Raw genomic sequence first — 26,183 nt, 5'->3', positions numbered from 1 at the left:
CCTTTATATCCATTATTCTTCAAAAAAATATGAGTGTAACTTTGGCATTTAAGTTACAAAAAAAAAAACTTTGGCATTTTGTAATATTAATATTTTTACTATATTTCATTTGCTTCCAGGTCTATCTATTTTTTAACATTTTAAATGATTATAATTTTGTTTACAATAAGAGTTATTAAGTTATTAAAAAAATTCCTCAGACAAGAACCTGAAAAAAAAGAAAGTTATTAAGTTAAAAAAAATTTCATACTTCTTCAATTCAGCAGCAGTTTTGAAATTATAGGATGGTTTGAACAATATATATTTTAAAATAATATACCCCGCCTTTTTTTTTTTTTTTGGTCTAAATGTTAAATATGCCCATATTTTTACAAAGTTCTAAATTTTCCATATTTATTTATTAAATTTTATTCATATACTCGTTACTGAAATTTAAATTGTTATATCCATTTAACTATTTAAAACTAAAGTATTTTATCAATTTTAATATAAGATATTGTTCCCTTTATTGTTTATATAAAAAAGAATTACCAAATTTGTTAATTTATTTTTATTAATATATTCGTAACTGAATATATTTTGTTAAAGAACATCTGAACTCAACGTAATTGACTACTTGTTTAGCATATACTTTGTTTTTTTTTGCTTAAATGTTTAGCATATACTTATATAGTATAATTTTAAAAATATTATTTACGTATGAAATAAACGGCCGTGCAATGGGACCAGAGTCAATAGTGTTTTTTAAAAGCCTCCAGAAATAAAAGACCACGAGCTTCCTTCATCTTCCAGTAATGCAAAAGTCAAGACTATCTGCCATTTATTGGTTACAAGCCTTGGTCTACATTGTATGGAAGGAAAGAAACATGAGGCTTCACACTTCTGCCAGTAAACCTCCATTGGCTCTTTTCAAAGAGGTAAAAGGGGTGATGAAAGCGAAGCTTTTTGGTATGGATCGTGCGGTCAGTTCTACTGGTCTTCTTCGTGCTCAGCCTCCATCAACTCAGTCGGAATCTTATCTCCAGCTCTGGTTCAGATACTTTGATGCGTAACTAATCTTGCTTCACTTGTGTTTCATTCTTTTAGCCATCCTTCTGTTGTTGTTGGCCCTTATTTTCATCCTTTCAATTAGTTGTTTTCGGAAACAGTACTTCATTTGAAGGTGGAAATAAAATTAAAAAAAAAAAAAAAAAAAAAAAAAAAAAAAAAAAGACCACGAGCCAATAACAGGAAGAAGTCGGTGCTTTTTGTATAAAGGTTCAAAGGGAAAAAAGGGAGATGGGTAGACTTTTTTTTTTTGTAAAAGAGATGGCTAGACTTTGGCAAACAAATGCAATTATTTTACAGTTAAGCTTATATGAATATTTACTTTTACAAATCTAATGTTGGAAACATCGATGACGAATAGTGGATAACATGCAATAGTTATATCGAGAAGAGAAAATAATAAGAAAAAGATGAGACATGGCTTATCAAATATTGAAATAATGTATACATATTAATGTGGTGCCATACAAATCTACGGTGGGCAGTAGTTGGCAACAGAACTATACCCTTTTTGTTGTTTCTTTTCGTATTCTTCATTTTGTGACATCATAATGTGGATACCACTATTTTTAGGCGGCCTACATTACACATATCTTTTAAATAATGCTCATACTCGCGCAAAAGAATGCTTATAGCCAATTTATATACATATATATATATATATATATATATATATATATATATATATATATATATATATCTGTCTAGTTATACATATACAGACATACCTACAACATACTTATTTTGATTTTGAAAATTTTATAAGGTGAATTCTAAGAATGTAAACTTAGAAACCAAAATCTTGCAGCACTAAAAATCTATAGTCACAAAAGTACAGCTTGAAATTTTTACAGCAAAAAGTTATATAACTATAACCTTAACTAATGAAACCTTTAAGCACATATGTTTAGATCATCATACAGAGATGCTTAAAGATGTCTGGGTTCAAATATTTTCTCTAGAACTTAGTTTTGGAAAAGTTGATAAGGTTTAATTAAACTCGAAGGTTCAACATTCACACTCGTGTTATAACACTAACTTCTAATTGATGAATCATATATTATTTGGAAGGTTTCATCTAAACTTTAAACTTTATGTTACACGTTCACATAAAAATTAATAGAACCTCAAATCTAACTCTAACTTCTACTTTGATAAACGGTAGAAGCTATAATTAAGCCTTTTGAAACTCAGAAGCTTATGAAACATCGTAATGTGCATGAAAGCAAAGCTAATTAATTGTAAGGCCCAACATCTTAACAGATAAGGAAACCACAAATATTATAAAGCCTCAAAAGTCTAAAACATAGGCCCGAGTTATATGTTTGAATCTAATGTCCATCACACGTAGTACTAAGCTTGCGTCAATAATCTAAGAGCATAATTATTGGGGGTTTCTCCCTCTTAGTCTCTCCAAATACATATATGTATATGTAATTGTGGAGTTCTTTGATTTAAGATAAACTCAACCAAAAGTTTCCTTATTAGAAACTTTTGGTTGAGTTTCTCTTAAATCAAAGAACTCCACAATTACATACATTTATATAATAGATACATACACATATATGTATTTAGAAAAACTAAGAGGGAGAAACCCCCGATAATTATGCTCTAACAATCCATAGGCCATTCATCATTTTATTATTTTTTAATCGTATTGTCTTTGCGTCGCATCAATTTTTTCTTCTTACTAAGATTTTACCATGTTTTTTTTGTGTGGAGGGTAAAGATCTATGTTTCCTTAGATCTCATCTAGGTGTCCTTCCTTATTAGGATTTTAGGATCAAACACTTATTTGGAGATATGATGTGTGCTTATATGGTTTTCGTTTGTATGAGGATTTGTGTTCATTGAGCTTTTCCCTCTGGATCATAGTTTTACTGTTAATTATCACTTACTAGTCAAGCTTGATATATTAATAAACATGATATTATCATTTACTAGTCAAGCTTAATCAGAAATTAGTTATGCGCGTTTTTTGACGAGATTAGTCATGGGTTTGTTGTGTGTATCCTATGATAGGATGTGCACTTACACTAGCTTAATAAAATATTTTGTGACAAAACAAAACCGAGATTAAGAATCGTGACAGTACGGTCATCCTCCACTACATCATCATTACATCCTATTTTTAGTGAAACCATAAGATAATACGTCGAGAATTTATCACAGTGACGAATGAGTCCATTAAAGCAAAGTTCAAACAACTTTGTTCCCTTTCCATGATCTCAATTAGTCAGCTATCCAGTTAAGTTATTCATTCTGACGAATCAGTTCATCAAAGCAAAGTTTAACCAAAACTACTTTCTCTTTTATCTAAGTTCAATTAGCAATCCATTTAAGTTTGATTGCATATATATACCTTTTTATTTTCAAGGATTCTATTTCATTACGAATTTGTGAAAGTTTGGTAACTGAGTTATGATCGTTGCTTTTCTAAAAAGAAAATTGGAATCCATTCATATTAAATAATCAAGCTACTAACTTCTTTAGACTTATTGTGGCCAACAACAGGAAAGTGGCCACCTTTTAACTTTTGGGACTTTTTCTCTAATCCCCACCATTTTCATGAACAATTAATATTTATAACCTAGAAAGCATTATGAGATATTTTCATTAATTAGATGATTTATAAATCTAAACTGTAGTGGTTTTGTTTATTTGAAAGCAGAGTTAACTTGTACACCCGCATTTAGAAGGACGGGTATATTTTTTATTTTATATTTATTTAGAAATTTAATTTTTATATTTATATTTTTAGTCATATTTATATTTTTCTGTATAATATTTTTTTAGATGATTAATAATAGATTTTAATCTATTCTATTAAAATAGTTGGACTATGCATATATCAATAGATCATGATATTGTTTTAATAGAATAAACTAAATTATAACATGCTTTTAAAAAAGTGGATATATTTTTGTTTTACACTTTTTTAAAAAAATTTAATTTTTATATTTTTATTTTTAATCATTTTTATATTTTTATTTGTATAAAAAATTCTTAAATAATTAATAAAAAAATTATTCTATTCTATTAAAATAGTTAGACCACACTTATATCAGTGGATCATGTTTAATAAAATAGATGGTGGTATTTTCTTAGAGGCTATATATAGTGAGTTAGTGACAAACCAGATGCATGGGTTTCTATCTAAAGGTGTATATATAAGGTGTACGTATCTAAATCAACAAGATATAGTTTAAAAGCACATCAAACACTTTCATTAACTTGCTTTTTTCATAGATAAGAGTTGAAGAAGATGTATTTATTACAATTTGTGAAGAAACTAGGTTTCGTCTGCCTTCTTGTTTCAGCTACAATGTTTGCTTTCTCTTCCGCAGGTTTTTTCCTTACCTCTCCCTCGCTCTCTATCTATCTACCCTTTGATTGAAGCTTTTCTCCTTAACTTCATGTGCCTATTACATGTGCTGCACATGTGCGTTTGTAAACACTTGATGGTTAACTTTTAGATATATTATGTTACTTAGCATTATTTGGAGTATTTAATCTTGGATATGAAAAACAAACAAATCTCTTCAATTTTTTGTAGGCCGACCATCCATTCTAATCTATAGCCAAGACGATATTCATCAGGAGGTTAGTCGTCATTTTAAAATTTTAATTCATAAAAATAGATGTAAATCAGAATGATTTGATTTTTGAGAAATAATCATCCCATGATTTTAGTAACTAAAATAATACGTTGGTGAATAAAATAAAATGTTCTATATGTGGACAGTTGGTGGAAAGAAGGATACATGAACATGAGAGAATTCTGAGGATGAATTCAAGAGACTATGGTCAGTTCAGTCCTACACCAAAGCTTGTCAGGCCTCCTTCCAAGCTTATTCCCAACTGATCACATGATTCATAATTTCATATGATGGATTGACTGTATATAGATGTCAGACTTTATGAGATGTATAATGAATATATAACTAAAGACTAACATTTCAATAAGTTTCAACGATGTTCTAGTTATCATAAGAATTTGATGATATGTTATCTAGTAAACGATTATATATATAGTCTTTGTTCATAGGAGTGTGAGTTTGGTGAAAATTCATGTCACTTTATCACAACATTATATGGTTTGGTTATCATGCAATATTGCAATTATTGGATGATAAGGCATTACTTGTGAGCTATTATTATTTACAACTAAAGAAATAAATTAATCAAGAAGTATTCTCAACTGTTTTTCTTAAAGCTTCCACTAAGTTCAAATTCAAAACTCATGATTGTGATTGTTGTACATTTTCTTACACAAAAGAATGTTTTCTTTATACAATTATTTCTGAATATTTTTTTCTCTGACCAAATCTTCCACTAGAGAATTGAGGCTGATCATAACATTCACTCATGCACACATACTCCTCTTATTCCTCTCCGTTGCTTTATTCTTCAAGCTACAAAATCATGTACCAACTGTGAAGAACTTATCCGGTTCTGGCGACTCTCAGGATTTACATACTCCATCTCAGCTCCAGGGATGTCATTTCCATAAATACCAACCCCTGGAAAGCTGTTGTACGCCTCACTAGACATAGCTACAACATTTTCACGCCCTTGAGAATTTTGAAGTCCTAGAGTTAAAGACACACCACCACCACCAAATCTTGAAATCTCAGCCACATGATATGAAGGCTCAACCGTCATAAACCTCCCACCATCCATTTGATGACCGCCCTGGACCATGCCACAAGTTTCCACACCATAACCATGTTCATGATCCGGTTTTGTCCGGTCTTGTGGAAACTCTTGAGCTGGATCTTCATCATCAGCAACAATAGGACGTACCTCAGACATTTTTGGTGTATTTTCAGAGGACGAGTTGGAATCATTCTCTGTGAATTCCTCCTTATATATTTCTTCCACCATTGGCTTCCATAAACGCACACGCGCATTTATAAACCAGTTTGAGACCTATTACAAACGTACACATCAATCAATAAACAAATAAAATTATAAAGAGTTAGAAACAATCGTCAAGTAAAGCGCTTAGTACCTGACCCCGGCTCAACCCTGTTTGTCTTGCTAGCATGATCTTGTCAGAATCCTTCGGGTAACTATACATGTTTCCAAACAGTAACAGTGTTATTTACAAAAAAAATTATATGAAGTTTCATGGATTTCGAACTCAAAACCAATAGCCTATTATGGATCGGTGCAAATCACTTATATATTATTTATATTCCATCGGAGTTGAGCTTATATTCTTAAAAAGTCCGGAAGATACTTACGGGTGAAGAAAATGTTCAAAGAGCCAAGCACGGAGAATCAAAACAGAGTTTTCAGGTAGACCACGTTGAGGCCTCCAAGCCTGAGGTTGCATGAAACCTCTTTGTTGTCTTAAATGTTGATCAACGTACTTAAGCCGGCTTATGACCCCAACTCCTTTCCCATCTGAACCATCTTGTTCCCCAAGGCATTTTCGTATCACAATGATTTGTCCTGATATTGCATCTCTTAGGCTTCGGAAATGGCGTGAAATGGTTTGAAGAGCGAGTGCTGTGTATGGCTTAGCGGCTCCATAACCTGCTATCACATCGAAGGAGGATACAACTATCTGCATCTGCTGGTAATATTGCTTATATCTTCTATCCACCTTATACCAAAATCAAATACAACAAATACAATATGATTAGATTATACACCAAATGATTCAACATTATGGATGGGCTTGTTAATTCATGCTTTTGCATTTATTTTTGACTAAACATTTTCTATAATAAATTCAATGTTTGCATTTAATATATTAAACTGATGAATTAATTTGAAAAAAAATATTCTATTATAAATGCAAAAGCAATTAAACGAAGCCTATCAAGTAGCTACTGTATGATAAAATATGAGAGGTTTCATTGGCATTACCTCATCCAACATTGACAAGAGTTTTGTCAACTTGTTATGCATTTCTTGTTTCTCTGATTGAGAGATCTCAGCGGGAGGATTCGTGCTTGAGTCTTGAGGGGTTTGATCCGGTTCTTGAGGGTTTTCTTTGTTCTTATCTCCCTCTGGCTGAAACTGCTTCAAAGATTTCTTTACATTAACAGCTTCATCTAGAAGCTGTTGAGCTGCCTTGAGATACTTTGAGTTTGGAATTGTTCTCACAACATCCACATTCGGAAAGCTCTGTGTTGCATACTCATTGCCTCTACAATGCTCCTCTCTTGGCTCCATTCTCTGATGGTTCATTTGGTGAATAGCAGGGAGAATCTGTGAACCGAGGCTAAGGGACAATCCCTGACCAGTCTGATGAACTCCTGTAGGGACTGCAATAGGGCTCATCAGGTGGAAACCGCTCCTGTCACTCGCTTGATCTCTCCAAGAACCGAAATCTTGAATGTCCTGCATTTGTGAAACTCCACCAAATCTTGAATATACTTGCCTCTCTTGTGAGGCTGAGACATTGTTAGCTTCAGTGCTTTCTCTACCGGCTACTTCCTCGGAGTAAGAAACTGTAGGGTTCATGTGGATCATTGCGTTTCCGGGAGGAAACCTAGCTTCCTGATAATTCTCCATCGAAAATGTAGCAATTCAGTGTGTTTCTTGGATCAGTTGAGTTCCATAGTCCTTTGTCCTGTGATCAGGTCATAGAAGCCGCAGCCTGAAAGCTTCAGATCAGACACAAACCTAAGTTTTTCATCATTCATCAAAACAGATCCTTTACAAAATTTCATCTTGTTACAAGAACTTTGTAATAGAAGAAATGACTGAAATTAATGGCAGATTAGAAAAATAATTGAAACAGGGCAGGGTGCTGAGTATAACTAAAAATGATGTAAAATTTGATCATCTTGTGATGACTATGCATGCAATAATGGAGATGTAAGCATAATCCAGAGAACACCAAAAAAAAGGAGTTGAAAGAGAAATAAAGATAGATTAGGAAAATCACCTGGATATCAACTACTACTTTGTTGAAGAAGACAAGCCAAAACTTAGACAGAAATTTTTTTAAAATGAAAATGAAAATGATGATCCCAAAAATTATAAAATGTGAAAGATTTTGTTTACGCCTTTTCTTTTCTTATAGTGATATATAATTTGAATTCATCATCTCATTTTAGTGCCACACGTGAAAGACCCATATCATTCTCTCACTCTCACAGAAGAAAGAAAGAAAATAAAACTTTTTATTTCTTGTTTAGTGAAAAATAAAGTGGAAAAGCTATCAAATAAAGACTCTGGTTTGTTAAGAATCTTGCTTCAGAAAGCTATAATCTGGTTGGTGCTTGAACTTGCTTGTTGATTCTTGGAGTCAAATCATTGGTAAAGAGAAGAAAATTGTAGCGAAAATGTTATAAATGTCTGGTTAAGGTGTTTCTATCCTTAACAACTAGTTGGTCGACCTAAACCCCTGTGCTCATGTTTCTCCTAATCCCATATCTTATCTCTTTTTGTCTATTGATTAAAAGTTGAAACAATATCCACCATACGATTACATTCTGAAATTTTATTTTCTTTATTTAAGCTGAAAAGTATTAAAAACGAAGATGTTGTCGTTTCTTCAAAACTTAGGAAAAAACTTTAGTCTCTAAATTTGGTTTTTGAATTGCAATTTATCTATGTTAAAAATAATAAATTCTAAAACTATCACATACCTTTCCAACACAAACTATAAAATTAGGTAAAATGTATTCTTGCCAAAATAGTTTATAATTTAATGATCTCATTTAGTATTAGTGTTATGTCATTGTTATATCATAACTAGAGTTTAAACTTGAATTCATACATATGCGTATATGAATTTTAGAAGATAAAAGACTTTTTTGTCACTGAAAGACTAATGCAGCATATTAGGTATTTTTAGCATTAGCTACTTTGCTTTTTAAGTAAGCTATTTATGGTTCTTCTTCCATGTCTTTATATTATCTCCTTTTTTATATATACAGATATTTTTTTTTTGATGAAGTACATTTGTGGACTATGTTAGTCCAGACTCCAGAGGCGATATAGTTGCATACAACTATCAAAGAAACAAGGGTCCCAAAGAAATAACAAACACAACTTTTTCTTGTTTTATTTTTTTGGTTGTAAACACCATAAGTGCCCCGTTTTGCCCACTGAGTTTTGTCTTTTCCTATGAACACTTTGTAGGTATTTGTGGATAGGTACCTTTTCTTTCAAATGTTTTCTAGTTTTAGCATTCACTTTCTTGTTTGACAGAAGTCTATATACTCTATATCCTAACTTGGTAAAAACTAAAATATCTTTAGCTGATTTTTTCATGGAAACCAGCTAAATGACATTACTGACTAGAACCGACAAAATAGTTAGTTCCATGGAGATATGGGGTTGTGGGACTTGCGAGCATCAACATAAACACAAAGAGGTTGGATGTCTTGGAAAGAGATAGGAAGTTGAAGGTAAATTTATGAAGAAACATAAAATAGTAGGGTAGATAGAAATAGAGGAAAAGTTGTCTGACCTGGGACAGATGGTGCAGCGAGAGGGTCAGAATCAGAGATGAGGTAATAATAATACGAACAATGGACTTGTCTGAAAAGAGAGAGAGAGAGAGAATCTACTGGTGGATACGAAGCGAGAGATCTTGTTGGGCCAAGAGAGCTGTAATGTCCCCCCCAAGCTTTTCTCTCTTATTGTTGTCACTAGGGGCGGAGCCCCGCGCTTGCGCGGGGATGTTAAAATGTGAAAGCCGCGCTGTTGAAATGTGAAAGATACATATATTGTAGTTTAAAATGTTATAGGAGGTGGAGTCAAGTGTTTTGCTTAGTATAGTTGTAGTGATGTTTTGTTTAGTATAGTTGTAGTGATTATCAGAATAAATGTATAAGAAGAAGACAAGAGATCTCTAAATTCATATTAATGCACGTCTGGAAATGCAAATGAAGGTAGGAATGCGAAGGAGACATATATCTGAATATTGCATGTTTACTTACGCTATGATATATAACATGTTTTGCATTTTGTTACCTCTATTCTAAATATTAAATCAAATCCTTTTAACTACTAAAGTTTAGAAATAATTCTCCTTGGATGAGGTAAGTTGCCGTAAATGGCTTTGAAAAAAACCTGGAAATAGGGAACATATTGCAAAATCTGAAATAGATAATGCAAAGTAATATAAAAAAATCTAAAGAGACGGGAGCAGAGTCGTGTCGGCGTGGTGTATGCGTTCACCTTCTTTCACATCAGCTGTAAATGTGTTGCTGGCAGAAGCGGAAGTGGATGCTTCCTCACATTTCCCTTCAACAAATGGGGTTTCATTGATTTTGCAACTCTGGAGACAGATTCAGATATGATCACCAAGGTTAATATGGATCTTGATAATACACGTTGTGTTGCACCGTTTTCAAAACATTATCCAAAACCAAGATTAATCAGTTCTAACTCACAAAGGAACCATTGAAAATATTACCTTTAGAATATCGTTTTCTATGTCCCTTAGCTCTGGCATGTATCTTTCAAAAGAGCAGTAATTTGCTTCTCGTCAACCTTTTTGTGCACCGTTGTCCTTCTACAATTTCGCACGCCTACACTTTAAAACCACACAACTTCATAAAAAAGAACGTATCAATTACTTAAATGGTTTGTGGTCGATCCGCGCGTTTACCAGCTAGAAACTCGCCCAAGTGATGCATATTGGCCAGTGCAATGAACTTGATAGCCACCTTATATGATCTCTCCCTTCTACCAAAACCCATACAAAAACATGTCAATTTTTTCAAATAAAAACAATATGACTCGAGTAAGTGAAGAAAAATCTTACCTAGGGCCATTAATGATACCGTCATCTTCATTAAAGATCATAACAGCGAACTCTTTCCAAGTGAAAGGAAGCTATCCGGCGGTGTAGATGCTTTTCCGGCCCGAGACCAAACTCTTTGTATAGTCTCACTAACAAAGACAATGATTGCTCTCTTACACTTTTTGATGAGACTTCAGTAGTTATTGTAACCTGCAAGGATTAAATCAATCTAAATATAAACAATATGAACATTATTAAATAAGGAAAAGAAATTAAATAAGATAAAGTTCTTTCACAACCAGATGCCTTCATCAATGGTTGTTTGAGGGATGATCTTGTACATATCTGGGCATCTTGCAACTTCATATTTTCAGCTGTGTCTGATGCAGGACATAACAATCAGTCTCCTACACATCACGTGCAAGATCAAGTAAAGCAAAGTTCTACGCATCAAATTGCAGCTGAGAGAAGGAAAGAGAATACAATATCTCACAACATTACTGATTCTTTCAATTGCCCGTTCTCGAATCTGTGATTCTTCCAAGTACATATCAAGTTTTATCTGAGTCCTGAAAAACAAAAAGAGTACACCAAAAGAGTGAGACTAATGCCATCAAATGGAAAGAATATTTTCAAGTTCAGTAACAGAAACAAAAAAAAAAAAAACAAACATACCAGTATAAAAGCGAGTAAGGTTGTCTCAGAAGAGCAGAGATATAGTTAAAGCATCTAGAATCTTTCCGAAGACTCCCTTCACTGATAAGATAAGTAGCTAGCAAAGGTCAATCCAGAACATCATAACGCTTCATCACTTCACCAGCCTCACCATTGGTCGACACCTATACCCATGAAAGGAATCTAAAGCCCATGACTTTATTGGAAGCTTAGATAAAAATTCAACGCTTTTGAACTTACGGAATCAGTACTGATCAAGAGAGAAGGATGAACGAAGAGAAGCTTCTCTCCTTTTTTTTAGGTTTTGAGAAGCGCGAGTCCTCTCTCCGATGTCGACTCTGTCGATAGCCATTTTCTGCGGATGGGAGGCCTGAATTGGAGAGCCATCTCTGAAGAGAAATGGCGTTCTATCCATGTCGCAGATCCATGATATGTCAGAGACATCTTCCACTGATTGTTTTGTGGTCTCGCCGACCGAAACAGGGCAGTGGATTCCGAGACGATAGAAATACGTTGAACCACAGAAATAGGCTAAAACAGGGGAGGTTAAGAGATGAGGAAAAAAATTATTATGTTTGCAGATTCAGATTAGGCTAAGTGGAGACGGCGTGTTGAAGATAGAAGAAATAAAACAATGAAGCCCTAATGAACTAAACAAAAAACGCAGTGGTTTGACTTAATTATCGAACCAAACATGGATAACTCAAATCAGACCAAACGATACGAAACCAGACAAAATGTGGTCCCCACAGGCATTAAAAATAGTCCGACGTGGATGCTCTCTAAAGAGAGAAAAGTGAGGCATTATATATATGATTCTACAGTTTAATTATTTTCATAAGGAAAAAACTTAAAACATGCTATAATCATTTGGTAAAGTAAAACTATAGCATTTTGTTTAAAATCAAAAGATTATTTTTATCAGAAGAGTAACAACCATCTCTTCAATGGGATTTCAACAGTAGAGCGTATTATCGGTTATATACACCAAAAGTACTTGCGCTTAACACTACTAAGGATAACAACATGCATTGCTCAGTACTTAAGGCCAACTCACATCCAGTCTTTGGAATATATCGGCCTGTAAGCCCAATTAATGATAGTACACTTACATTCCCATGTTGAGAATTCACCAAACTCTCTACGTCAAGAGAACAAAAGTCTAAAACCAACGTTACATCAAACTCTTTTCACATCCCAACGAGAACGGCTGATCAAGAAAGCAAGCAACAAAATTCACGGATTCGTCAATGCTTACAAAGACAACCACCACCAAACAAAAAAAAATTATTGGTTATGAGTCACTGCTAAAATCTATGATAGATATATTCAACAACATCAGCTTCTCCATTTGAATTCAATGCTAACTCAAGAACCATAGTTATGAACTTCACTGAGTTAGCATCAGACAGAGACCATGCTAACCGCGCGACAACGCAACCAGGTTTCAAGTGAAAGAACACGGAGACCTCTTGAGGTAATTAAGACCTTAGCCATTACTCTTTTCCCGAGTTTCCTCACCCTCTGTATATCCAGTTTCTTACACCCGTTCCCCGGAATCATCTCTTCTTCGTCGCCATTTCGAATTGTTTGATTAGTTAGTTAGTTACCAAGGCGGCAAAAACAGAGAGAGGTAGTTACATTTAAACTGTAGGGGGGATACGTAACTAAAACCAATCATTTTGCCACGTCATCGTTCGTTTGCCGTGTCAGCGTTTTTCAGTTTTGGGCCTTTTGGCCCAGTAAATCAAATTATCCACTAATTTTGCTTAATTCTCTTTTGTCTTAACTTGTAATAAAATTTAACCAACTTGTAATAAACGCTTATCTTGTAGTAAAAGGTAACTTAACCTTAATTTGTTTTTTAAAATAAATAAAATAACGTGACCCTTTGTTTTCATCGATGAATGAATAAACAAAAGCTTGAAGAAAAAAATCCTGAATTTAGAATTACTCGCTGGCGGAATCAGATCGAACCACATCGAAGGTGAGGATTGGATTCATCCTTCGCAATTTCTTAAACTGATTGTGTTTGGTTCAATTCAAAGTGTGTTGTCGCAGAAAAAAAAAAGAAAAAAAAAAGAAGGCATTGTTGGTTGTCAGTGATTCCATTAACAGGGGAGCTCTGTTTCTGAATCGAATTTCAGAAAAAAAAAATGGGGAGCTTGGGGACGTTTCTGAGATACCCTGATGATATATATCCGCTCTTGAAGATGAAACGAGCGATGGAGAAAGCAGAGAAGCAGATCCCACCTGAGCCTCACTGGGCTTTCTGCTACTCTATGCTCCACAAGGTCTCTCGAAGCTTCTCTCTCGTTATTCAGCAACTTGGCACCCAGCTTCGTAACGCTGTACGTTTCTTCTCTCTCTCTATCTCTCTGTGTATAATTTTGTGAGTAATATGTCTTATGCAATTGCATTTGGTGTAGGTGTGTGTGTTCTACTTGGTTCTTCGAGCTCTTGATACTGTTGGTTAGTGTCTCTCTCTCTCTAAAATAAGCAAAAAGCTTCTGTCTTTTGCAATGTGTTCATCATTCTTGTGTTGTGTACTGCAGAGGATGACACTAGCATACCAACTGATGAAAAGCTGCCCATCCTGATAGCCTTCCACCGCCACATATATGATATTGACTGGCACTATTCATGCAAGTTTTTTTGAACACTCTCTTTACATCTCTCCATCTTTCTATATGTATTTACCATCCATATTCTTAACTTATGGATTCAACCTTTAGGTGGTACGAAGGAGTACAAGGTTCTAATGGACCAATTTCACTATGTTTCTGCAGCTTTTGTGGAACTTGAAAAAGGGTTAGTTTACTTAGTTCTCTACTATTTTCCTCTATGCCCTTCTGTTTTTTTTTTTGTTTTAGACCTTTTTGATTTGTTGAAACTTTATGGGAAATACTAGTAATTGTTATATATATATAAACCAATACCTTTGTTTGTAAATGAAGGTATCAAGAGGCTATTGAGGAAATAACTAAAAGAATGGGTGCAGGAATGGCCAAGTTTATCTGCCAGGAGGTCTGTAATTGTAACATTAAACATATCTGTTTGTGTTCTATTATTACTTATATTAGCGTGAAGAAATGATCTTTTTTTTTTTGTGTGTAATGATGCTTAGGTAGAGACTGTTGATGACTATGATGAGTACTGCCACTATGTTGCTGGACTTGTGGGTTTGGGTCTGTCTAAACTCTTCCTAGCTTCCGGATCAGAAGTTTTGACCCCAGACTGGGAGCATATCTCCAACTCTATGGGTTTATTTCTTCAGGTACAACAACAAATGTATTATATCAAGTGTAGAATGTGTTTACTCCTCAAATCTTTTATATCTTTGAATAATTTGGGAAAAACTGGTCGTCATATTTGCAGAAAACAAACATTATAAGAGATTATCTTGAGGACATTAATGAAATACCAAAGTCCCGCATGTTTTGGCCTCGCAAGATATGGGGCAAATATGCTGCCAAGCTCGAGGTACATATCTCTCAAGCTCTGATCTTACTCACATTTGACTAGTTTCTAACAATGCTCTTCTCTTTTTTATTATTATTGACAATGTAGGACTTAAAGTACGAGAAGAACTCAAATAGTTCAGTGCAGTGCTTGAATGAAATGGTCAGTAATGCTTTGACGCATATCGAAGATTGCCTGAAATTCATGGCTTCGTTGCGTGATCCTTCCATATTTCGGTTCTGTGCTATCCCTCAGGTCTGAAAACTATCTAAAAACACTGCATTGATATCAAACGCCATGGAAGTTGATATATCTCTTTGTTTGGATGTGTTTCTTTTTGATCAGATCATGGCCATTGGAACACTTGCATTATGCTATAACAATGTGCAAGTGTTTAGAGGCGTTGTGAAATTGAGGCGAGGTAAGATGTTTTTACTGTGTTGAGCTTTGAGAACGTGTTACAAGCATGTTGTTGTTTAACAACTTTCTTTTTTTTGTTAAGGTCTTACTGCTAAAGTGATTGATCGCACAAAGACAATGGCTGATGTCTATGGTGCCTTCTATGATTTTTCTTGCATGCTTAAAACAAAGGTATCTCATCTCTTCCTCTTTTTTTTTTCCTATAACTCTGATCTGTCCTTATTAAAAGAAGAATATGTTTTACCATAAAAGGTTGACAAGAAGGATCCAAATGCTAGTAAGACACTAAAACAACTAGAAGACGTTCAGCAGCTCTGCAGAGACAATGGTGTTCTTCATAAGAGGTACAGACTCTCATCTTCTTATTGTTTCAGATAATCTTTGATATATAGATCAAACAATCTTTATGATTGATATCTATATGTCTCTTTGCCTTTCAGAAAGTCTTATGTTAATGACAAAGGACAATCAAACAATCTTTATGTAAGTTGAACAGTATCTCTCTTTGTTTTAATAGATACATTTAAGTAATTCATCATCCTCATTCTCTACTTGATAACAAAAAAAATGCAGATTGTAATGCTTATGATTCTACTGGCTATAGTCTTTGCATATCTCAGAGCAAACGGAGTGGTCAGTGATGATGAGCAGTGATTTGTTTGTTGGTTCAGTCTTTTACTCTTTTCTTCTTAGAGCTGAATCTCATATTCAAGATTGTTTCCCTAACAAAAGAGAGAGAGATTAAACTTGGTTTGGTCTTAAACCATGGATTCTATTTTTAGTTACTGCCTTCTTTGTCTTGTACGGTTGTACCGTTTAATTAAATCTCTTCAAAGTAAATGTTGCAAAAAAAAAAAAAAACTTCTGAAAGCTTATTATCTCTTCTTATTCAACAACTAGGCCTGGAGCTCTTAAATCAATTAACACTCTTGGAAACTGCATCAGTCAAATGTGAATTAAGTTTAAAGAAGACTTTGCAAATCAAATCCAGTAAGCTATATAAAACCTCATATATAATTTTTATATGACAATTAGGACTTTCACTGTTATTGAAGCCGTTTCTTCATCTTAAGGCCCATTGGGCTTCAATATCAAATCCAGTAGCTATAAGTTTATATCTGAGCCCAACAAACCCCTAAGATATATAAAAACCTGAATGCAAAAGTAACTAGGGCTTTCTCTCTGAATTGTCGAAGCCGCTCATCTTCTTCATCTCCTCAGCTGTTGCTCGTTCGTCAGCAGCAGCTTCTGAAGATCACCAAACCATGGCTGTCGGGAAGAACAAGAGGATCTCAAAGGGTCGTAAAGGAGGGAAGAAGAAGATGTAAGTAACACGTTTCCCCCCCACATTCAACATTTAGGTTTCATATTGAAGTGAAAAAACCTCTTCTTTTTTTTAATATGATAATAATATGATATGATGGTGATGGGCAGTGTTGATCCTTTCTCCAAGAAGGATTGGTATGACATCAAGGCTCCCTCTAACTTCACTCACAGAAATGTCGGAAAGACACTTGTTTCCAGAACTCAGGGTACCAAGGTAAATTTACTTTTAATCTATAGCTTACTTGTGGAGAAAGTAATTAGCTTTTGGTTGGTTTCATTGGTGATATATAATAGTGTGGTTTGGGTGATTTCAGATTGCATCTGAGGGGTTGAAACACAGAGTTTTCGAGGTGTCTCTTGCTGATCTCAACAAGGATGAGGACCACTCTTACAGGAAGATCCGTCTCAGAGCTGAAGATGTCCAGGGCAGGAATGTCTTGACCCAGTTCTGGGTATGTTTCAAAGACAAGGCTTTTTGCTTTTGCAAGTAGTTTGAATAAAAATGTAGAAACACTCTGGTATTGTAGGGTATGGATTTCACAACTGACAAGCTGAGGTCATTGGTGAAGAAGTGGCAGACACTGATTGAAGCTCATGTAGATGTGAAGACCACTGACAGTTACACCTTGAGGCTGTTCTGCATTGGTTTCACCAAGAGGCGTGCTAACCAGGTCAAGCGTACTTGTTATGCTCAATCCAGCCAAGTCCGCCAGGTTAATAATAATAACAACACATCTTAGCATATATTTTTAAAAACATATGCGTAGTACAAGTCTCTGACGTTTGACATATGCTTTTTTTTATTTTTGTTGGAATCGTTGATTAGATCCGCAGGAAGATGAGTGAGATTATGGTGAAGGAGGCTTCGTCTTGTGACCTTAAGGAGCTTGTGGCTAAGTTCATCCCTGAGGCCATTGGAAAAGAGATTGAGAAGGCGACTCAGAACATCTACCCGTTGCAGAACGTGTTCATCCGTAAAGTCAAGATCCTCAAGGCTCCCAAGTTTGACCTCGGCAAGCTCATGGAGGTGAGTTGTAACTAGTTTTTGTCATCAACGTCTGTCTTAGTCTAGCCATTCGGACAATCGAGTTGAACTTTGGTTTTGGTCTTGTTAGGTTCATGGTGACTACACAGCAGAGGATGTTGGTGTGAAAGTAGACAGGCCAGATGAAACAGTGGCTGAGGAACCAACCGAAATCATCGGAGCTTAGAGGATTATAGATTTGTTTCTTTCTTTTTTTCTCCGTTATGTAGCCATTGATATGGAGTTCTTTGATAAGAGAACTTCCACTTCAGTGTGACTGTGTTTGGACTCGTTTTTGATGGATTATTACTCTTGTTTATCCTGTTTTTTATATTAAGTACCTCATTTCTATTATTCACTCCTGGATTTTAACTGTTAAATTTTGTTCTGGAGAAAATAAGTTATCCAGTAGATACTATATGATGATCTTACGATTTTAAAATGATTTTTTTTTCTCAAAATACACTGAAATTTAATTTGCTATTGCCCTACTATTTGCTAATTGTTAGTATTATTTTGGGTTCTCCCTCGTTCACAGTTCTTTCTCGTTCACAGTTCTTTCTCATATCTACCTTGCTTTTCTTATACATAAATTTATTGTTTTGTATATAGTGGTGCTTTGATGAAACTCCATTCCAATGATGGTCTGCACCTTCCCCATTACACTTCTCGTTTTGTTGAACTTTATTTATTCTGTTTTTATGCTGAGAAAATTACGTGTTTGAATCGAATTTGAATTTGAGTATTTGCTTTGAATTTATATATTTTATTTTTTTTTACAGCAGAACGGCAAGGGTTGGGCGGCTTGGCTTTGTATATGGCCTTTCGGGACTGCATGGGAACTTTTACTATACAATGGCGTAAACTTCGTTTGTCACACTACAAATTGCAAAATTTTATTATTTCTGTTTCTTAAAGTAAAAGAACGTCACCACCCTTGTATATATCCCATGGTTATGAATGTATCAATGAATCCTTTGGTGAAAAAAAAAAGCAAAGAACGTTTTTGTAACTACTAAGATCTTTTTTTTTTATATAATGAATGCATGTATTACTTAACGTAAAAATGTGTTTAAGGCTAAGAGGCTATTGTAAAGGGAGTCACCTTGACCTTCCCATATTTATCTCGGGAAAGATCGGACGGTATACATATCCGGTGAGTCGGTGACTTTTATAACAACACTAGTTTTGAATAACAAATCCACCATCGTAAGACTTTTCAGCATTTCACAAGAAGAAATGGTCAACCCTTTTAACAAGACTAGGAAGCTAAATAGCCATCGACAAGAGGCATGATATAAACCTTTCACAACAATAACAAAACAAAAAGATATTAGAAAAATCAATCAAATTGTATTGAATAATATGTGAAACAGACCTGACTTATCAATTTCTGACGAAAGATAAGCCCAAGCCAGACATACACGTAGCGAACTCATTGATTAGGTCTAGAGAATATGAAGGCAACAAAAAAAACAAGAATCTTGACGTATGGACAATAATAAAAAGTAAAACATTACTGTGTTTGGCTTTTATAAACAAAATATGTTAACTCTAAATCCTATAACTTGTGTGAGCAGATAAACAAATAAAGCAGCAACCAAAACTAACATTTCTATAACAAAAAAAACATTTCTATAACAAAAAATGATGAAACTAAGAAAAAAGGACAGATTATTTTACACCAAAATGAAGAGGCAAATAAAGAAAACGTAAAAAGCATTGATTCTCCCATTCTAAAATACTAATGTAGGATCATTCATGAAATAAGATTTTGTAATATTCCACAAACTAGAAACTTTTTTTTTTTTTAAAACACAAACTAGAAACTATTAAGAAAAAATAAGTTAGGGGAAAAGAAATGAGAAAAAAAGAGCTTTAACTTTAGGAATTGGAAGCACAAAACACAAAACATAAAGTATTTATTTTACCTTTTAACCCCTTCAAGAATCATCGTTTAATTTCAGTGCCCTCTTACTTTGTCCATATCTCTCTACTCCTCTGTTTCTTCGCCTTCTCTGAGCTCTTCTTCGTCTTTATCAGGTAAAGAATTATGATGAGCATACCTCTCTACTCTTCTCAGCTTTATAACTTCTCTAAAGTTTGCATGCGCAGAAGGTTTTGTAGACCACAAAGTTTAGCTTGTAGCTACTTTTTCCTGTTTAGTTATGATGTTTATAGTTGTTGAAGTTGTTGTAATAGCTCAAGAGTAAAAATATGTCAAGTGATAATTGAAACTTGAAAGATTTTATATGTATGTATGTATGAAAGAAAGAGTCAATGGAGCAGTGGACAGAAGCTAGAGCCCTAAAGGCAAGTCTAAGGGGAGAAGCTATAAAGAATCAGGTGAGTGTGTCGTCTGAGGAACTAAGCCGAACTTCTTCTGCTGAAGATTTCTCCGTTGAGTGTTTTCTAGATTTTTCAGAAGAAGTTCAAGAAGAAGAAGAACTTGTCTCTGTTACCTCTTCACAAGAAGAACAGGGACAAGATTGTTGTATCTTTAGTTCACAACCTTGCATCTTTGATCAACTTCCTTCTTTGCCGGTAAACTTATAAGCCTTTTCGTAATTAAAACAATTATTTGATTTTTTCTGATTTTCTTATATTTATTTGCTGGTACTTAGGATGAATATGTGGAAGAGCTTGAATGGGTATCTCGTGTTGTGGATGATTGTTCATCACCAGAAGTCTCACTTCTCTTCACACAAACCCACAAAACCAAACCAAGCTTCTCATCTTCAATTCCAGTTAAACCAAGAACCAAACGGTCTCGGAACAGCTTAACCGGTGACCGGGTTTGGCCACTCGTTTCAACAAAGCAACAAGCAACAGGAGAGCAGGGGAGGAAGAAGAAACAAGAAACGGCCGTTGCGTTTCAAAGAAGATGCAGCCATTGTGGCACAAACAACACACCTCAATGGAGAACCGGTCCAGTCGGTCCAAAAACGTTATGTAATGCATGTGGAGTCCGGTTTAAGTCCGGTCGACTATGTCCGGAATACAGACCAGCGGATAGCCCGACGTTCTCGAACGAGATCCACTCAAATCTTCATAGGAAGGTTCTAGAGTTGAGAAAGAGTAAAGTGTTGGTTGAAGAGACGGGTGAAGCTATTACTAAATCAGACCAAGTCAAATTTCCCACTCGCCAGTAACGTGGTAGATAAGACTTAGGTAAAACTAAACGTCTAGCTAAACCTACTTTTAACATTATCCTTAGTGTTTTAATCTAGCAACTTGCTCCATAACATTTGAAGCTGTTTTGCACTTAGTCTATTTTAAAAGGTTTCTTCTATGAACAAGATTATGTATCTTTTAGTGATGTGAGACCACCACCACTACTACTTAGAATGATTTTGGTCCATGTGAAGTGGTGTAGACTTTTTGAAGTATTTGGTAATCTATAAAGCTAAAACAAGCTGAGAAAACAAATGCAAAATGGTAAAAATATTTTGAAAATTCCATAACAATAATGTTATACTAGAAAAGAGAGAGACAAAAGCTGATTACAAATCTAGTTCTATTTTTTGCATTTTCACCATATGGCCAGTTAGCTTTCTGTCTCGTGCAAACAGTAAACTGACTTCTCTCCTTCACAAAGAATCCAGAAGAGTTAAAAGAATCACAACTTTTTAAGTTTATAATTTGTTCTTCAAAGCAACACAACACGCAATAACTTTTGTAAAGCATAAAATATTCATGTTGGGGACAACATGATTAAACACAACATAAATAGGACATTATCATTTACCGCCTTTAATATTCTAGCTATAAGTTGCAGTTTATATCAATTGCTACACAAAGTCTTACAATAGAAGGACCACAGTTCCATGGACCCTTTGGTCAGTAGTTTCATAAGTGTTCTTTCACATACTAGATCTCAAGAGAAGGTACTTTATCACGTGCTATATATCTCTTTCTGATCTTCCCAAACCCAACTAATAATCATTAATAGTGGATATCAACCAACTATGTGTTTATCCTTAGAGTTCTCTTGCACATGAACTTAACATACTTGTAAGTTCACAATATTTCAATTCAAATATGAGGAATAAAACCATTGAATCCTACAAAACTGGTGCTTTTTAGCTTGCTTTCTCCAAGAGAATTTTTCCCAAAAAGATGGTCTAATATTTGCAAATGTTATTGATACTTTGTGCTAAATAATCTCCACAACAACAGAAAACCTAACGAAAATATGGAGTAAAAGGAATTATAAAGTCAGAAGTATCCACTAGAAACACAAGTTTCTCACAATCTAAGCAACTCTCAGAGCAGATTAGTTTTTAAATACAAACATAACATCTCCAACTTGATCACCAATCCGTTGTAGTCTAGCTGGTCAGGATACTCGGCTCTCACCCGAGAGACCCGGGTTCGAGTCCCGGCAACGGAGATTTTTTTCCTTCTTTATATTGATTTAGGCCTGTTAACTATGGGCCAAATTCTATTTGTTTTCCTTCTTTATATTGATTTAGGCCTGATAACTATGGGCCAAATTCCATTCCCTGGGCCAACAACCTGAAAGTATTTTTTTCCTCTGTCCCTCTAGCTGGATCAGAAGGTTTCTCACTGTTGAAAGAGTGACATTTAGAAGGAGAGAGTTGTTGAATTCAATCGGAAGCAGGAGGAGGAATGAGCGGAGTTTCAACGGCGGCGTATTTCGCGCGGCGAGCGGCGCAGAAGGAGAGGGTTCGAATCCTCTATCGACGCGCCCTTAAGGATACTCTCAATTGGGCTGTTCATCGCCACATTTTCTACCGAGACGTAAGTTTTTAATTATTCCTCAGATCTCCGATTCGGACTTTGTACTCTTTTATCTTTTGTTTCACCGATCTCTCTCGCATCGTTTGTTCGATGATCTTCGTTTTCCGTTTTCAGGCTTCTGATCTGCGCGAGAAGTTCAACGCCAACCAAGATGTGGTATTGCTCTCTTCTCTCATCTTTGAGATATTTAATTTGGTTTAATTTGGCAGAGAGAGTGACGTTAGAGCTATGTGAAGAGTGTTGTGATGAGAAAGTTTGGGACTTTTAGATGTGGGAGGTGTGTTTTGATGACAAAGTCGGGAACTTTGCTTTTGAATGTGTGTTCTGTTTTGGTTACATAGTGACTTCTTGTGTTGAGTTTGTGTATATTCATTCATTCGTTGTTCTTTCAATGTAGAAAGAGCTCTGCTTATGATTGAAGTTCAGTGATAACTCTTCATTCTTCCAGTTTCTTACTAGTTGACAATACTAGTGTTTGCGAATTTTAGCTTATTGAGTGTATCGTCTTTGTTTGTTCCTTGGTAATGATCCTTTGATTGTGGGGTTCTTGTAGGAGGATGTTGACAGAATCGACAAACTGATTGCTCATGGTGAAGCTGAGTACGACAAATGGCGGCACCCTGATCCTTATATCGGTATGCATCTCGACCCATGAAATGAATCGTGGTAGATTTGATAGGAAGACATGTTTGTTAGGTTCATCGAAGACCAAGTGTTCATTTCCTAACCCACTTTTTTTGTCATTTGGTAGTTCCATGGGCTCCTGGTGGCTCCAAGTTCTGTAGAAACCCCACTCCACCTGCTGGGGTAACTCTTCTTCTCTATACTTTCCAATGTCATTATCTCACTTTCTTATTCACAAGTTCTGATCCTCTTTTGTGACTGTGATGCAGATTGAGATTGTGTACAACTATGGTCAAGAAGACAACCCATAAAACTTAATTTTCCTGTGGCTATGGTTCAGAAAATAAATTTTTACTTTCAAAGATGTTTCGTTTTAGCGTGACCACTCTTGTTTCAGCATGGTTTACATTTGTTCATCTAAAACATGTCATCATGAATCATGGATGTCCCATGAAAACTTATTCAATAAACAACAAAAGTGTGTTCTATCTTTACTTTGGCTCATAAATTTTTGTGTTTTTCTGTTGTCACTTGTTTTTGACACAATCAACTTGTAACAGTCCAAAAACGCAGTGTATCACTACACTCCAAATCTATTGGATATCCAATCAATCTTGAACCAAAGGTCAGAAAACTTGGTCCATTATCCAACTTGGGAATCTTGACCGGTCCCAGCACACTTGGGTATTGTAAGGACTAAGGACCGTGGTAGAGAAATGAAAAAGATCAACTTGCCAGCAAAAATGCTGATTCCAAACCCAAATTGATAAATACTCAAAGCAATATATATTATAGGATTGGATTCTACCCAAAGACTCTTGCAATTTTAGCCAAAGAAAATAGAGCTTGATGATAAAAAAAACATTGTTTAAGAAAATTATTATATAGTTGAGATTGCCAATTTACCACCTTGTTTTGAAGGAATGTTGATCTACACCTAGTAAATAAATTATATACAAAAAAAAATATTGGTGATAATACAAACAAACAAAAAGTATACAACTTTTCTTTGTCTATCCCAACACAAACAAAGCACCACCAAATACAAACAACTTTTCTTTGTCTAAGAATCAAATTTGAAGTTGTATCCTTAACCCCAAAAAGAAAACATAAATAGAGAGAAGATGCTATTAGCTTTTTAATTAAAAAAAGAAGAAGATTCTATTAGCTTTTAATCATTCTATAATGAGCCTTTTGTATGTAGCCTACAAGCAATATGTTTATATTAATGTTGTTTTGGGGGTTAAACGAACCCCGAATATGAATATTTTGTAGCTTGCAAATATGAATTTCCTATTTATGTTTACTGGTTCTTATTTATGTTTGAATTTGTTAGGAAATATGACCAGTAAACAATATTAATATACAACTTCAAAATAACCAAATGGTTGTTTATATCTGTTTATATTTGAAGTTATATCTATGCTATCACGTTTAGCTGCACTACATATCTAGGTATAGTCTGATATTTTGTAGCTTGCAATTGTAAAATACACAATAACGTGCTAATTTATCTTCTCTAAAAGACATGGTGCTAAACGAACATTCACATTGATGTACAAATTTTAACGTTTCTTATAACGTGATAACATGTTAAGTTACGATGTATTATGTATACATATTCATCTTTTTCTCTAGCTCTACCTTCATGCCCTTGATTGTTCTTCATAACCAATTATATTTTCGAATCTAAGGTAATACTTGTCTTCTCTACCATAAGTCCATAACTAACATATGTCTAACTACTACGCCAGACTAATGTGGCTCCGGGTAGTTGAACATTACTAAAAGAGCAGAGAGTAAGTAGAATCATCTGGTTGATCAAAAAAAAAGTAAGTAGAATCATCTTTGTAAAGTAAAATTTTTCTTATCATGCTAATATTGTTTACTGGTTAATTATTTCCTAACAAATATGAATTTCCTAAAAAAAAGAGAATTTTATTCCATCTATCACGATGACTAGAAAATGTATCCTACACATTTAATTTCGTCTTGCTCTTCTTATAACTAGACAGTTTTATATCGAAATCCAGACTAATATCATATATGAACAACCATTTGGTTTTTAATAAATCGTTAAAATGATGTAATATTGAAGCTAACGATCATTCTTTTTCTCTCGCTCTTTTAATAACTGGTAAATATAAGTACTACATATATCAACAAACACAGACCAAAAAGTGATGCCATCATCTACAAGTAGATAAACATGAACCATAAGATACTCTACCATTTTCTTAAAACATTTTTACCTTTAAATTTTAATCTTTCGTTTTCGAAGAATTATATGCTTTTTCATTATTTCCAACAACCAGACAACTAATATGAAAACAACACATAATCTCGAATATGCATTTTATTTTATTTTAGTGTGTCCAAATTTACCTCCATGTAATGTAAAAAGAGATATATTCCAAAACAAGCGGTGCAGTGACCCGAGAGATAATTGAATGATGCAACTACCAAAAATACACAAAACATGAGCCAAACATATCAATCAATCAGTCTCATTCATTCAACCGCTTCCCAAGGCCTAATAAATAAAGAAGTGAGTCAGTAGCAAGACATACATGTCAGAATCCAGCATATGTAATGTGTGTTTGTTGTCGCACTCTCTCTTTACTCACAACCGCCCACGTCGCCGTTCAAGTCTTCAAGATGCGGCGATGCGTAACTGATACAAGGACTACTAGACAACAAAATATTTTTCATTAAACTCCTATAATAATGAAAAGAACTTGTAGCACTATGCATAAAATTATATTTATTTATTTATTTTTTTGAAACAAGAACGTTACATTTCAAACATCACAAATAACATACAAAGATCCGAATTTCACAAAAGGACATCACTCGGATCCTCTAATTGAAAACATTAAACGACGATGAATCTCATCATTATGATTATTTTACTACTTTATCGAAAGAAACTAAGATAATACTAGAATGCAACAACAAACCATGCGACATAACCTTGCAAGTTTGAATTTTATCGGACTATCTATCTCTTCTACAATAATTCGAGTATATTTATATATTAGAACATAATTTCTCTATTTTGCAAAAGAAAAGAGACTATTCCATTAAAACGATGATCCGACAACTTCTCATAAATCTAAA

General features: G+C 34.5%; 6 protein-coding genes and 1 non-coding gene across 11 annotated transcripts; 6 read left to right on the top strand and 1 right to left on the bottom strand.

The window, feature by feature from the left end:
- Positions 1-4,199: 4,199 nt before the first annotated feature.
- LOC108855598 (protein CASPARIAN STRIP INTEGRITY FACTOR 2-like) lies at positions 4,200-5,097 on the top strand. Its single transcript, XM_018629455.2, has 3 exons — positions 4,200-4,394; positions 4,604-4,650; positions 4,793-5,097. The coding sequence occupies exons 1-3, from the start codon at positions 4,313-4,315 to the stop codon at positions 4,910-4,912; spliced, it is 249 nt and encodes an 82-aa protein (XP_018484957.1). The 5' UTR covers positions 4,200-4,312; the 3' UTR covers positions 4,913-5,097.
- A 173-nt stretch (positions 5,098-5,270) lies between these two features.
- On the bottom strand, positions 5,271-8,427 carry LOC108855597 (BEL1-like homeodomain protein 6). 4 transcript variants are annotated; one of them, XM_057008817.1, is made up of 5 exons: positions 7,955-8,427; positions 6,928-7,689; positions 6,297-6,661; positions 6,062-6,122; positions 5,271-5,979 (listed from the first exon to the last, which is right to left on the bottom strand). In XM_057008817.1, the coding sequence occupies exons 2-5, from the start codon at positions 7,576-7,578 to the stop codon at positions 5,458-5,460; spliced, it is 1,599 nt and encodes a 532-aa protein (XP_056864797.1). In that variant the 5' UTR covers positions 7,579-7,689; positions 7,955-8,427; the 3' UTR covers positions 5,271-5,457. The 4 variants fall into 4 exon arrangements, with proteins under 4 accessions (XP_056864797.1, XP_056864795.1, XP_056864798.1 ...); XM_057008815.1 differs by having other exon boundaries at positions 6,928-7,670; XM_057008818.1 differs by having other exon boundaries at positions 6,928-7,663.
- A 4,879-nt stretch (positions 8,428-13,306) lies between these two features.
- On the top strand, positions 13,307-16,110 carry LOC108849231 (squalene synthase 1). 2 transcript variants are annotated; one of them, XM_018622768.2, is made up of 14 exons: positions 13,307-13,430; positions 13,505-13,794; positions 13,873-13,915; positions 13,999-14,088; positions 14,179-14,254; positions 14,401-14,470; positions 14,571-14,720; positions 14,822-14,926; positions 15,014-15,160; positions 15,251-15,326; positions 15,408-15,496; positions 15,578-15,669; positions 15,766-15,808; positions 15,899-16,110. In XM_018622768.2, exons 2-14 carry the CDS (start codon positions 13,600-13,602, stop codon positions 15,977-15,979), a joined length of 1,257 nt encoding a protein of 418 aa, XP_018478270.1. In that variant the 5' UTR covers positions 13,307-13,430; positions 13,505-13,599; the 3' UTR covers positions 15,980-16,110. The 2 variants fall into 2 exon arrangements, with proteins under 2 accessions (XP_018478270.1, XP_018478272.1); XM_018622770.2 differs by having other exon boundaries at positions 13,349-13,430; positions 13,492-13,794.
- Positions 16,111-16,487: 377 nt separating this feature from the next.
- LOC108848536 (40S ribosomal protein S3a-2) lies at positions 16,488-18,029 on the top strand. Its single transcript, XM_018621926.2, has 6 exons — positions 16,488-16,649; positions 16,760-16,865; positions 16,966-17,103; positions 17,179-17,364; positions 17,478-17,678; positions 17,767-18,029. Exons 1-6 carry the CDS (start codon positions 16,591-16,593, stop codon positions 17,860-17,862), a joined length of 786 nt encoding a protein of 261 aa, XP_018477428.1. The 5' UTR covers positions 16,488-16,590; the 3' UTR covers positions 17,863-18,029.
- A 1,534-nt stretch (positions 18,030-19,563) lies between these two features.
- LOC108848409 (GATA transcription factor 3) lies at positions 19,564-21,036 on the top strand. Its single transcript, XM_018621770.2, has 3 exons — positions 19,564-19,718; positions 19,947-20,219; positions 20,300-21,036. Exons 2-3 carry the CDS (start codon positions 19,956-19,958, stop codon positions 20,825-20,827), a joined length of 792 nt encoding a protein of 263 aa, XP_018477272.1. The 5' UTR covers positions 19,564-19,718; positions 19,947-19,955; the 3' UTR covers positions 20,828-21,036.
- A 959-nt stretch (positions 21,037-21,995) lies between these two features.
- Positions 21,996-22,068, top strand: TRNAE-CUC (transfer RNA glutamic acid (anticodon CUC)). The gene has a single exon. It is a non-coding gene; the product is annotated as a tRNA-Glu (tRNA).
- Positions 22,069-22,247: 179 nt separating this feature from the next.
- On the top strand, positions 22,248-23,593 carry LOC108851557 (NADH dehydrogenase [ubiquinone] 1 beta subcomplex subunit 9). Its single transcript, XM_018625004.2, has 5 exons — positions 22,248-22,439; positions 22,554-22,595; positions 22,993-23,074; positions 23,191-23,246; positions 23,333-23,593. The coding sequence occupies exons 1-5, from the start codon at positions 22,308-22,310 to the stop codon at positions 23,372-23,374; spliced, it is 354 nt and encodes a 117-aa protein (XP_018480506.1). The 5' UTR covers positions 22,248-22,307; the 3' UTR covers positions 23,375-23,593.
- The last annotated feature ends 2,590 nt before the right edge of the window (positions 23,594-26,183 follow it).

Source organism: Raphanus sativus, chromosome 4, assembly GCF_000801105.2.
Source record: "Raphanus sativus cultivar WK10039 chromosome 4, ASM80110v3, whole genome shotgun sequence".
Lineage (NCBI taxonomy): Eukaryota > Viridiplantae > Streptophyta > Magnoliopsida > Brassicales > Brassicaceae > Raphanus > Raphanus sativus.
This window is presented reverse-complemented; position numbering and strand designations above follow the sequence as displayed.